General features: G+C 38.8%; 1 protein-coding gene across 1 annotated transcript in view; it reads right to left on the bottom strand.

The window, feature by feature from the left end:
- Positions 1-725: 725 nt before the first annotated feature.
- The window catches only part of LOC140242975 (iron-sulfur clusters transporter ABCB7, mitochondrial-like), a 36644-nt gene continuing 23316 nt past the window's right edge, over positions 726-14053 (bottom strand). The window contains exons 7-14 of the mRNA XM_072322716.1: positions 12634-12715; positions 11796-11972; positions 10941-11115; positions 7817-7974; positions 5560-5723; positions 4791-4920; positions 2048-2323; positions 726-995 (exon numbers count right to left, since the gene is read on the bottom strand). Coding sequence (XP_072178817.1) covers positions 726-995; positions 2048-2323; positions 4791-4920; positions 5560-5723; positions 7817-7974; positions 10941-11115; positions 11796-11972; positions 12634-12715 — 1432 coding nt within the window. The remainder of the gene's footprint in view (positions 996-2047; positions 2324-4790; positions 4921-5559; positions 5724-7816; positions 7975-10940; positions 11116-11795; positions 11973-12633; positions 12716-14053) is intronic.

The following is a 14053-nucleotide window of genomic DNA, read 5'->3' as shown; positions in this document are numbered from 1 at the left end:
AATTTCAGGTTTCTAACATTTTTTGGTGAGATAATGAGAAACCTCTTATGAAATATGAAAGAGCATGTAATTCCATGAAGAATTCAATGTCTATTTGATGAAAATTGGTTTTGAAATGGCTGTGATATCCAAAACAGAGCGATTCTAATAAAGTGTGGGACCCACAGTTTATTACGATCGCTCTGTTTTACTTTGTTTTTGGATGTTTCGGTCATTCCAAACCCGATTTTAATCAAATAAACTTTGAATTCCTCTTAAAATGGTATGCTCTGTACTATTTCATATGTGTTTTATTGGTATCTCGCTAACAGTTAAAAACCCAATTCTCATCTCCACCAATACTGTACCATCCCTTAAAGCACATTTCAGTGGGGGAAAAAAAGGTGGTGGGGCAAAAAAAGGGAAAGGGAGAGTTGGAAAGAAAGATAGAGAAAGAAAAAGATGGAGAAGGAGAGAGAAAGAAAAGGAGAGACAGAAAGACAGAGAAAGAGAGAAATGAATCAAGAGGATCAAACAGAGACACAGTGAAGAAACAATAAATGAGAAACTTAGAGAAAACCAAAGAAGGTGGAAAACAGGGGTCGAAGAAAAATATTGCCCGTGGAGCAGAGTTGAGTTGACAGAAACAACAAAATTTTAACAAATCAACAAAACTTAACCCAAACTCAAACCTAAACCTAAGCCTAGCCCTGTTGCATAATGATAACAACGCCACTCCCCAGACATCACGACCTTATGACCTCTTCCTCCACGTCCGTCTCTTTGCCCTCGCGATTATTTGATAAGCCCTCGAGGGCCACCCGATTCTGGTTCGTCCACAGGTCGTAGTAGAAGGAGTTCGTGTCGGCAATCAGCTGGGAGTGGCGCCCTCGCTCGGCGATGCCGCCGTCCCTGATGACCAGGATCTCGTCGGCGTTGACGACGGTGGAGAGGCGGTGGGCGATGAAGATGGACGTGCGTCCCTTGGTGACTGCCTCCATGGAGTTCAAGATGTGCTGTGGGGGAGAAGACATGGAAAATTTGACGTATTAATGGCATAATTTACCATTTGCAGATGAAACAAAAACCCAGCATTATGCTTCAAAATAGTTCTAAAATGTGAGTTAGAGATAGAAACAACCAATGTTAAAATTTGAACCAGTATAATCGATGTTAAGTATTGTTAAGTGTACAAAATGTGAACAATACCTATAACAAAAATGTTTTCAGACTAAACCATCTACAGTTATGCTTTAATGAGAAAAATAGTGATATCTCCTTATATTTCAGGCTTTCTTGCAAAAATTTCATATGGTAGGATGTTTTGTGATACAACTAACCTACTCATATGCATCAAATGCGATATCTTGAACATTTCTTAAATCACTGCTCCAAAGGTAAACAGGACCTAACAGCCGACAAACTAAGAGGCACAACCGCATGAATACTGTACATGGTGTATATGCCAAATATTAAGGGCAGTTTTTATTTTCACGAATCAGGTGCTATTCCCGAATCTAAAAACATGCAAAATATTGACTCTGATCCTGACATGAATGTGACATGCACACCTACATTTCTTTCACTAGAGCAAGCAACCAAACATCTGCAAGCTTTTTCTTGCTATCTCTTTTTATCTGTGTTTCACCAACTCCGTGCCAGGGACTTTCAACAATGTGCAGAATTCAAAGTTTGTTTGTTTGTTCTTTTGTGCCAATTGGCAATTAAAAATTTGTTTGTTTTATTAGGATGCTTTGTTTTCGATATCTCAGCCATTTCAAAACCAATTTTCACAAAATTAACTTTAAATTCCTTTTAGAATTTCATGCACGTTCATATTTTAGGAGAAGTTTCTCATTATCTTTCAAAAATAAGTTGGAAACTTAAAACCCTGTCTTAACTGGAATAATACTACCCCTTTAACCGAAAAATACTACCCCTTTAACCACCTATTGAGGATGGACTGATTTTCCTACAACACGCATTTCCCACAAACACTTGCCCGACTTTACTCCGGACTCGTCCTCATAGTGTTAAACCAAAGTTCCATAAGACCAATCACACCCACCTGCTCTGTGATGGAGTCCAGTGAGGAGGTGGCTTCGTCGTAGAGGACGATGGGTGGGTCCTTGAGTATCGTCCTGGCGATGGCCATGCGCTGCTTCTCGCCCCCGGACAGCTTCAGGCCGCGCTCGCCGACCTGGGTGTCGTAGCCCTCCGGCATGCGCATCACGCTGCCGTGGATGTCGGCCATCTTGGCGGCCTTGAGGACCTCCTCCTCTGATGCCTCCAGGTTGCCATAGCGCAAGTTGTAGAAGATGGAGTTGTGGAACAGCACACAGTCCTATGCATCACACATACACAATGGTAGGGAACAGATCAATTCATCACCCAGTCACTGTTTCAGGCGCGGTGGAGCACCCCAATTTGCATCTCATTATCGCCCCGTTCTATTTGAATTTCCAACGGGCATCCACGGCTGCCCGAAACTGTGTGCATGAAAAAGTCAAATCTTTACCTTCTCCTTGTGCCGCTATGCGTGCCGCTAGTAAACTCAAACTTCCCACACTATCTAAGTTTTTAAAAACCTTCCTTTTGATGAAAAAATTATGAAATTTGCTGCACTAGAACTTGAGATATTAAAGCGTTTTGAAAATCACCTCTCGCAAAACATGCTCTCTGTTTTTTTCCGACTGGACTATGGCCGGGCTCCAATGTGTCCGAAACTGGCAACATAAGTTCATCAGGCCTCAATCCAAAGATGGTGAAAGTTTTCGCTTTGTACCACCTGTACTTTTTGAGAAATCAACTTGTTTCTACAGGGTTTGGAATAGAAAATTGTAGTCGGCGAAACAATTGAAAATGACGTCATTCCTTTTCCCGTAATATTGGGTATGCGTGGTACGTGAGATTCAGGATTTCGTGCTCATTGTTGGTTTGCATGTGACGCAGTCAATTTTGCTGAGTGTCGCACGGCGGTGATTGCTGAGCTGCTGCCGCGCACGCTGCATGCAGCAATGCGTTGTGTGTGCTGTGACATGCAACGCCACAGTGACGCGATTAATTATACATGGGACCGACCTGTACGCTTTGCGTTCGTGTCATTTTTGACATCACCTTCTGTTTTTTTCCGACACAACCATGGCCGGGAATATTATGGTATGAAATTTAAAATGCAAGCAGATAAATAAATTTCGGTGTACTTTGTTTGAATGGCGCTTTTGTTCCGCAATCACACTTCGTGAATTTTAGGATGATTTTCAAGGCATATTTTTGGTAATTTTGCTCGCCAGGTTTTCGCTAAAATTTCACATTTTATCATTGTCAAATCCTTTAATATGTTATATGTGCATATTCGGTCATGTTTTCAAATTCAAACTAACTCAATTTTAGTCCGAAAATAGGTTTCCTGAAATTGTTATTAGCTTGAGAAGTTGTTTACTTTTTCTCAACTACGCGAGTACATGTTGTTTACTTTATGCAAATGAGGCTCGGCTGCCGATGGATTTCTGCGAGATAATTGGGGTGCTCCACCGCGCCTGGTTTATAGTTTCCAAATTCATTGGCTATCACATATTCACCACATGTATAACCATACTTGTAGTTAGGGCTGCCAATTCTGCAGACCCTCAAAAACACACTAATACAGAGCAAAAAAACATTTGAAAGGGGGATTTAAAAAATCCCATAGTTTCGTTTAGAATGTACAGAAATATATATATGCACACACACATATTACGCATGCTGTAGCCAACATTTATAAAAATACCTTCATTTTGAAATAACATGAAAAAAAAAATGCATACTAAACCACGGTTAAAATCACAATTTTTCAGGCCTGAGTAATGAAGACAAAAGAACTATTCATTTGTATTACGCAAATCAAGCTGCAAAATACCATTTAATACATATCAGTCACACTTGTGTATGAGATGTAATTAAGATTGTCCATCACAGAATGGCAAAGTGAACGAAAAAAAAATGATATACAGTCAGATAAATTGCCTTTTCAGAGGTGTAATAAAATATGTGACATTACCACAGGAGTAATATTCCCCCCCCCCCCCCCCCCACACACACATCAAGCAGCTCAGGGATTTTTTTTTTTTCTCACAGGTAAATATAACTTCAAGGACCTGTCAAATGTTATATGACACAGATAGACTAGGCATTAAAGGGTGTGTACAGTTCTGGTCGAGGTGAGGATTTAGCTTTTAATGTTTTGCGAGTTATTCAGAAACCACTCCATGAGATGTCTAAGAGCATGCAGTTCTAAGGGGTATCAAAAGTTTATTCGATGAAAACTGGTTTTGAAATGGCCGAGATATCCAAAAACAAGGTGAAACAAAGAGATCCTAATCAAGTTGTGGCATGTCGCCTTTTATTATTAGCACTTTTTTGGATATCTCAGCCATTTGAAAACCAATTTTCATCAAATAAAGGTTAAATCCTTCTTAAAATTACATGCTCTTTCATATTTCATAAGAGGCTTTTCATTATCTCACTAAGGAATGTTCAAAACATGAATCCCCACCTCAACCAGTACTGTACAGTCCCTTTAATTGTTATATTTATAACAAATAATAACATAAATATTCATGATTTTGTTATGGTCAACAATAAATACACATCATTTCCTTGCAGCTCTATTGGCAGGAAGTAAGATTTTATCATTATAAAAACTTAACATCTTGTCAATGTTGTAATAATAATCATTTTGATCCTCTCTGCACAAATCACCCGACTGCACTGTGACTTATCACTGACCAATGTCACTCAATGTAGACCAGTCAATATAAAAAAATGCTGACCTGGGGAACGACCCCGATGGCCCTCCTCAGACTGTCGACGTTCACCTCCCTGATGTCCTGGCCGTTGATCAGGATCCGCCCCTCCTGGGGGTCGTAGAACCGGAAGAGCAACCTCACTATCGTTGACTTCCTGTCGTACGGAGAAAAAGAAACGCAAGTGACTGCCTACACCTGGGTTCTTAACTGCTATCAGTTTACATGCACAAGGCACTGATGAATTAGATGAAGTCTCCCCCAACATGTATTCAAATACAAGGAAATACATTTTTATCAAGCATGTCTCTACCTAGACATCACACTGAAAAAAATTTTAAAAAACAAAACAAAACAGCATTCCTTCTATTCTTTGCACACTGTACAGAAAACAACAAAATAATCACTTGTGAAATGCTGCACGAAAAAGAAGAAACCCTCATAGAAACAACAACAAAAATCAATTTTCCCCGTAAAATTCAAGTTAGTCTGGTTTTGGGTGGAACCATATCTGATGTAAAAATATGTTTGTAAAATGATGTCCAACTTTGTGCAAGAAGAAAAGGTTCCCGAGATGCTTGTAATCTTTCTCCAATGCAAGATATGTAGCTAAATTCATTGATGACAAAATCATAATTTCTGAAGGGAATAAACTCCAGGATGTAATGAGTTAATCATCAACTATCGCAACATCAATATGACTCTGCTTGTCTTAGCTGGTCAAAGCTAGTGAATACGATCACCAGACAGCAGGATGCCTACACCTTTTAAACAAGGGTCACTATGTTTGACCTACCCTGACCCGCTGCCACCGACGATTGCAATCTTCTTTCCCGTGGGCACCTCGAAGCTGAGTTTCTTGAAGAGCTTCTGCTCTGGAAGGTAGCCAAAGGCCACGTCCTCGAATTTGATGTGGGCCTCCTGGGGTGAGACTTGGAGGGCGGGGGCGTCCACTTTGCTCTGGAGTGCACAGTTAAAGTGAAAACATAGTTCTGCATGGTAAGGGTTTGAGAACCCGTCTTGCACCATTTCATATTTGCTTGCAGTATATCGAAAGAGTTTACCAAGGAACTTACCTGGCTGACGCGATTTGCCGGGATGATGAGTTGTTTTGGAGTATTTTGAGATAAAAAATAAAAGTCGATATACAGACTTTTATTCCAGAAGGATTCAGGCTAACTCAGTCTCAGGGACAACTCAGCCCTATTTTGGACAATTCACACGCAGTTCATGACCGCCATATTTTATACATAGGCGCAGGTTCATTTTGTATGCCCATTAAAGAGGTTCTTTGACGGGCGCGTTGTATCACCTCGGCCCATAACTGTTACAAGCCAGAACGCAAAGCACTCCCATACAGGCCGAGTTGGTGAGTTGTCCCGCGAGTCTGAGTTGGCCTGACCCCATTCTAAGATTGCACCTCCGGCAAACCTTTTTGGTCAATATTTCGCATTGCCATCGCTACCCAACAAATATCTTGTTATTACAGTATTATTCTACACATTTTATTTGGCTTAGGTGTACAATTTGGAGTGAAAGTCTACAATTCTGCAGGCATACCAAAACTATGTTTTACCTTTAAAGGGACATTCCAGACAATTTTCATAATTTCACATCATGTAGTACATAAATCGACAACTCCCTATATAGATTTGTGGAATTTATTGTGGTTCTTGAGCAGAGAAACAATACTTTGAAAAACATTAAACAAATTACACTGAACAAGGATGATGACATCGAAGGTTCACATATTTCAGAAATGAAGCAGTGTAATTTCATAACAATACCGCTTGCTTGCGAGTTCACCTGTGTATAATCTATGCATGCCTTCTTCTTTTGCTCTGCTTCCTTGAGCCCCAACTCATGCATTCTTATGGTGACTCTGCCATGTCATCATCCTTGTTCATTGCAATTTGTTCTATTTTTTGAAAATATTTTTATTCTTCATCCCAATTATCACAAATTCTGAAACTCTGTCCTCAGTATAGCTAATTTATAGTTGTACAAATGTAAAAATCTGAGAATCACCTGGAGGTCTCCCTTAAGCATGAGGGGAGTTAGCAAAATGGGTGAGGGGGGCTTATCATATTCCGTTTCCTTCACTGTACAGGAGCAATAGATATGTTGCCAGTGAAATCATTTCACTTCACATAAAATTGCACTTTAAAAAAAATTAATGACTTAGCATATATGGCAGTTATTGATGTGAGGTAGTTGAATGCCTTGGATTATAGCAATGTATCCCCTCCCCCCCCCCCCCCCCCAAAAAAAAAAAAAAAAAAAAAAAAAAAAATTACTTTTTAATAAAAAAAATAAATAAATGATGAAAACATGGGATTAAACAATCCGCTCAAGTTTCAAACAAAATACAGACACTTTACTCTTTGTTGTTGTGTTGTGTCTTTGTCTCCCTATGCTATTCTCAATCCCACAGAACAGAGATCCTGCTGAAGCTCATGAATTACAACAATAACTATAATGATGTATTGTACTCGGCAATCCTCTTGTCTTAGCTACTGCTGTTTTCCTTGATATTACATAACTTCCTTTAACCGTCAGTCATTAGATGACATAATAGTGCACTCCGGGTGCACAAAAATATGTTCACCTGTCCCTCTGAATACAGTACTAGCTTTGCAGTGGGATTTGGCGATTTCTTTCACTCTTGACAGTAAGTCTGGTACCTTAAAAACTATGATCATCAAGGCATAAGAATTCATAGAACCTTATGGGGCCTTGAACCCTACCCCCCCCCCCCCCTCTTCAAATACAAAGAAAAAAAAAAGAATATAACAACATTATTTGTAGATACTGAATATTTGGATTCAAGAATAGTAACAAACCCGCCCCCAATCTTCCCACAAATGACTGGTCTACTACTGTCACACAAATATATTCATCATATCCGCAAATTTCCGTAATTTTGTAGTTGGGTTGGATCCCTCAACCCCTAGTAAGAATGAACCTGCCCCCTCCTAAAAAGAAAAAAGAAACAAGCATCCATGGAACATGTGAGTGGCTTTGAACCACTAACCTTCCAATAGGGTGGTTACCTTTATATCTGTCTCCACTTTGAGGAGGTTGAACATGGTACCCATGTCAATCAGGGACTGCCGGATCTCTCGGTACACCGATCCCAGGAAGTTGAGGGGCAAGGAGAGCTGGAAGAGCAGACCGTTGACCATGACAAGGTCACCAACGGTCAGGTTGCCTAGGAAACAAGCATCAATTACGGATGTAGCGGTCAGCCTATGTCACCTGTGCCCGTTTCTATCACAGCTCTGGGACATTTTACAAATAGTAGAGTGAACAATCTTATTACCTGTCAAATCCACACACTAAGAAGCCTTGGTAAGACCTAACCATTCTCTCTTTTTTTTTTCTGTTTTTTGCACATTAACCAATAAAGCTTCTGACTGGAAATTACACATCCCACAGCTATGGTGGATGAAAATTAAGAACACTAGTGAAATACCTGATACATAACTTAAAGTTCACAAAGTTCACAGATATGCCACATATGGTTAGGGTGACATCTGTTTTGCACTCAACAACTCCACAACACCTTATACCTCTGAGGTAGAACCTCATCAAAGCAGCAAGTAATGTCTTTGGATCACACAAGTTGTACATTGAGATAAGCTCACTACATGGCTGCCCTGCACTTTACTCAATGATGCTGTTACAGCTCTTGCAATGCTTTATCATTACGGGAACAAAGTCACATGTGTACATCCACAACATTAGAGGTACAGCTGTACCTCACTTTAGAGATTATAAAGCAAAATATTTTTGCAGCATTAAATTTTTGCCAATTGGGGCCAATGGCCTTTTTTTTTTGCAGCATAAATTTCATAAATTGCCACTGGCATTCAATGCACCAAGTGTAGACGAGAACTTCCATGCGCATTTTGATTTTGCAAATCTTGGCCCTTGCGAAATTCACAAAATCAAAATGGACACAAACACTTATGGTTTTCTTCTGGGTTTATAGTAATCTATATGCATACAATGTGTATATATGATCTAACTTTCACCCTTGCTGAGCCTTATTCAACAATGGCCACACACATTAGAGTGCTGTCCTTGCTGACTGGCACACATGTCTGATAATTAAGTGTCAATTGATAAAGATCACCTAATCACCCTCATCTCTATTATGTCACCACAGTCTTCCTGTTGGACTGAGGCACAATGCTTCACCTTTAAAGGGCAAGTTCACCTTCATTATAATACAGATTGAGAGAATATGTAGCAATATTAGTGGAACACATCATTGAAAATTTGAGGAAAATCAGACAATCCGTTCAAAAGTTATGAATTTTTGAAGTTTTTGTGCAGTCACCGCTGGGTGAGAAGACTACTGCAGTGTATGATGTCACATGCGTACAACAATATAAGGAAAATATAAAGAAAATTTCACAAAATTTCATCTTTTGAAAAAAGTACACATTCCCTCGACTTGTTACTGACATATGTTAAGGGTAATATTATTCCCATTGCCTTTAGAAAGAGACAAGTCAGGTGCTCTTGTATTATGCGAAAAAAAGTGAAAATATGTTGAATTTTCTTCACATTTTCTCTACACTGTTGTACTCATATGACATCACGAGCCTTAGTAGTCTCCTCATCCAGCGGTTCCAACACAAAAATTCTAAAAATTCATAACTTTTGCATCGATTGTCCAATTTTCCTCAAACTTTCACTGATGTGTTCTACTAATATTGCTGCATGCTCTCAATCCTTATGTTTATGAAGGTGAACTTGTCCTTTAATGGGCTTGCTAACTTTACAACCAACATGTAGGTCAAGTTTGGATGAATTACTGTATGTGAATGTGCACCACAAAACAAACAAAATGTCGCACCCCTCGATTTTACATGAGGACTCATAACAGGTGAAATAGGTCAACTAAGTCAATCTTGAGTTTTTTCATATTTTCTGAAAGAGCTATCTTTCTTCTACATTATTCTTTAGTTTGGAATTATAACACGAATGGAAAAGTATGTTTTCAAAAGTTTTTCTACAACCCTTTTTTTTGGGGGGGGGGAGAGTAGAATGATCAGGTATGTATTAGAGGCTCCTTTTCATTTCTTGAAATCCTTTGTACACTCTTCACTTTCAAGTCTAATAACTTTTGAAAGGATAATGCTACTGCTTTGTAAGTTGGCATTAATCATGGACAGAATGTGTTAATAGACCATGCTCAATTTCAGCTTAATCTAAATATCCCTTCATTGTTGTTGCTCCGGTGGTTGACATCCTGTGTTTTGTCCCTTTCATCCCACAGCTAGTGCGGCTTGGTGAAAGATTAAAGCGCTCGAATAGACCCCGTACTTCAGAGCCTATTTTCTAAAATCACACTTTTCCAGAGTGTGTGCTTTCTTTCCAGTATTTAGGTAGGTTAGGGGAGTCCATTTAAATCGAGTTGTACATGTACATCATTTTAAAGCTTATAGTCTGCTCTTTCAGAATCTGCCCTTAACTAAAAATCCATGTCTGGCAACTTTTTGTTGGTTTTGTGATACAGGGTCACATAATTATACAATGAAAAAGCTTGGCTCAATTAGCCGAGTGCCCTGGGACATAAAAGGTTCGAAAAAAAGAGAGGAAAACTGATAAGTGCAATAAATGATTTCTACTGATTAACTTCTTGTGTGCTTTGACCGTTGACTGACACAGATCACCGCATAACCTGGTATACACAGTCCAAAGTCCATGGCATAGAAAGGGTTAAAGGGATGGTTTGGTTTTGGTTGAGATAAGGCTTCAGGTTTCCAACTTTTTGTGAGATAATGAGACAATTCTTAATATGGAAAATGAAAGAGCATACAACTCTGAGAGGAATTCAAAGCTTATTGGATGAAAAATTGGTTTTGAGATGCCCAGAAACAAATAGGTCCTAATAAAAGGTGGGACCCACCTTTTATTAGGACCACTTTGTTTTTCTTTGTCTTTTGATATCTCAGCAATGTCAAAAACCGATTTTCATCAACTAAAACTTTAATTCCTCTGAGAATTGTATGTTCTTTAACATTTTATATAAATAGTTTCTAATTTATCTCCCAAAAAGTTTAAACCTGAATCCCCATCTCAAACCAAAACTAGATCATCCCTTTAAGTAGGATTTTCTGTTTTTGTTTTTGTGTTTTTCTTTGCTCGTCTTGTCTGGTTTACCTGCCAGGATGCCGTTACTAGCAAGGACCATGACGGCAGCCAGCGAGGCACTGAAGATAACGTTCTGGCCAAAGTTGAGCAGGGCCAGGCTGGTGGTTGTCTTTAGTGAGGCCTTCTCGTACTGTGCAAGCGTCTTGTCGTAGTTGTTAGCCTCGTATGTCTCATTGTTGAAGTACTGGAGGGAGACAGGGAAAAACCAAATGTGAAGAAATTCTGGACATGGCAGTTAAAGTCTTCCCTGAAAAAAGCTTACCATATGCTATTACAGAGTTCAATACATTTACTTCAATTATAACAGGAATAGAAATCCTTCTAATCGTATCTGTTCATTCCATTCATTCTTATAGAAGTTTAAACTACCTGTATAAAACTCCTTAATGACTGATACTGTAAGACAATTTCACTTCTTAAGATACTGAGTACATTTTGTCTCGCATGTTTGATATTCCATAATTTCTTGATCACATGGAAAAGCGTATTAGACACAAAGTGCATTACACCCAACAAAGACCACAAATTCTGAGAACCAAAAGAATATATGGTAAGCATGGAATATTTTGCTATATGGGAGTTTTTGTAAATTGTACATTTTTTGCAACTCGGGTAAAAGCAAAAACATGTGAATAAATCTACAAGAAATCAAAAAATGTAGAAACACTCTCATCCATAAATCTGTAAAAATCTATGTACGCAAATTTCACTGATATAGACCACATTTGCATTATATGTTTGTGAGATCTGAGCCACTTGTCAATACGTAACACAACAGGCCAGAGCCCTGGGGAAGTGCGTCAATCTGATCCGAGTATCGCCCCCAAACCTTAAAATCTTCCGCCAACATGACCCCAAAGCTACCTTGACCGTCTCATAATTAATGAGGGAATCGATGGCGTGGTTGCCGGCCTCGTTGTCCGCCCTGTTCATTTCCATCCGGAACTTGGTCCTCCATGCCGTGATACTCAGCGTGAATGTTGCGTAGGCTGCTATGCATGAGAGGGTGATGCCAGCAAAGGCCGGTCCAAGTTTGTAGTACTACGACAGAGCAGTAAGAGAGAGAGAAATATGTCAAAAGTAGAAAAGCACTCTGAGAGCGCAGATCTCTGTCTAGCAGCTCATTTCCACCCATACACGCATGCTGGAAATCGCCCAATTTCCCAAATATAGACGCTTTTTGTTTCAGCTTTCAGCCTCGCCCGAGCATAGCAGGTACTTTAAGAGCGCTTATGCAAACCCCAAATATGCGCAGCTTGAACTCAAATGTTTATTGACCCTATCTGCCAAAAGATAAGAAATACTTTCAAAATTCATAAAAAATTTCTGAATGACTACCAAAATTTAATCATATTTTCCTCCTGTCATTATCAACTTTGCTTACAAGTTTCAGCCAAATCTGTTCTCAACTTTTTGAGCTATTCTGCACACAGACAAACAAACCAATGCCAGCAAAAACATAACTTCCTCGGCAGAGGTAATGAACAGAATGCCCCAAAAATATGGAATTGTCAGGAGCCGTCACTGTTGCCATCTTGATAACATTAACAACTTAATATGTAATTCGCCAAAAAATGGTCTCCAACAGTATCCCTAACTTCACCGTTTTTATCATCAAAGTCAATGTGAACATGGTGTAGAATGCATCTTTGAATTTACTTTTCGAGTTAGATCTGCATCTCCTGAAACACATTTCACTCACCATGATGCCTGTTACCAGACAAACTTCAAAGATTGTTGGAACAATGTTGAATACTAGGGCCATGAGAACAAAGTTGATTCCCCTGAAAAGTAGAAAAATCGGACAAGAAAATGCTTGCTTCATGCTTCAGAATTATCGTATTCAGTTTCATCTCTGAGAAGTTCAAATGAGTTCAAAAAAACTAGTTTTAGCTCACCTCCAAATAGATCCCTTTTATTGAAAACATGTCTTATTTCCATTTTAAAGGTGCTGTTTACCATTGGGAGCAGTGATTTAAAAAATGTTTGAGTTATTACATTTGATGCATATTTATAGGTATCACAAAAATCCTACCATATAAAATTTTGAAATAAAGCCTAAAATATAAGGAGATATCACTATTTTTCTCGATAAAACATACCTATAAACGGTTTAGTCAAGAAACAATTTTGTTATAACTATTGTTTACATTTTGTATATTTCACAATGCTTAGCACTGATTATATTGATTAACTTTTTAACACTGGCTGTTTCTATCCCTAACTCACATTTTAGAACTATTTTGAAGTACTAAAGCTGGGTTTTTGTTTCATCTGCAAATGGTAAATAATGCCTTTAATCACCTTCAATTTCCCTCCATGGTACAGTATATGTCCTATATTTCATGAATTGGGGCTCGTGTGACAATTTGACCTTTGACCATGATCAGTTTATGCAGCAAATTAACAATGCATTTACACTCTTCCTCCTAAATCACACCACTAACACACATTCTTTGAAAAGTTATAGCCTAACAATCGCCATTGTGATAAACCAAAGTTCAGTATGCTTTAATAGACCTTCAACTTTATGGGGATTTTGACACCAGTCTAATCAAGGCATCTACACCTCATGTAGCATGATGCGGCCAGATTTGACAATTTTTGTGACAATTTTTCATGTATCATGATTATAATGAGATCTGGGACAGACGAACAAACAAGCGGAAAAGAACTTAAAGCCTTCTGTAGGTTTGGGGACAGAGGCATAAAAGAACAGAAATGTCTTCTGAAATGTACAGTTGTAGTCTCTGCTTAATAGGGTATGCTGAAACCATGATATATTCGCGGCATGAAATTTTTGCAAATAAGGAGCCGACGGCCTTTTTCGTGGCATGAAATTTTTGCAAATTGCCACTTCAATGCATATACTGTAAACAAGAACTTTCACGTGTATCTTAATTTTGTGAATCTTGGTGCTTGCCAAATTCACAAAATTAAAATGCATGTAAACATTCCTCGTTTTTCAGTGGTCTAGCAGAGCATTTCTTACCCGAATAAATGCAGTACCCTTTTGACCAGAAAGCATGTTAATTCATTCACAAGACAGATAATACATACTAATCACACACCTCTCTTCATCAGTCGCACAGCACATACAGCCATAGCTCATCTACAGTCAC

The sequence above is a fragment of the Diadema setosum genome, chromosome 19 (genome assembly GCF_964275005.1).
Source record: "Diadema setosum chromosome 19, eeDiaSeto1, whole genome shotgun sequence".
NCBI lineage: Eukaryota > Metazoa > Echinodermata > Echinoidea > Diadematoida > Diadematidae > Diadema > Diadema setosum.
This window is presented reverse-complemented; position numbering and strand designations above follow the sequence as displayed.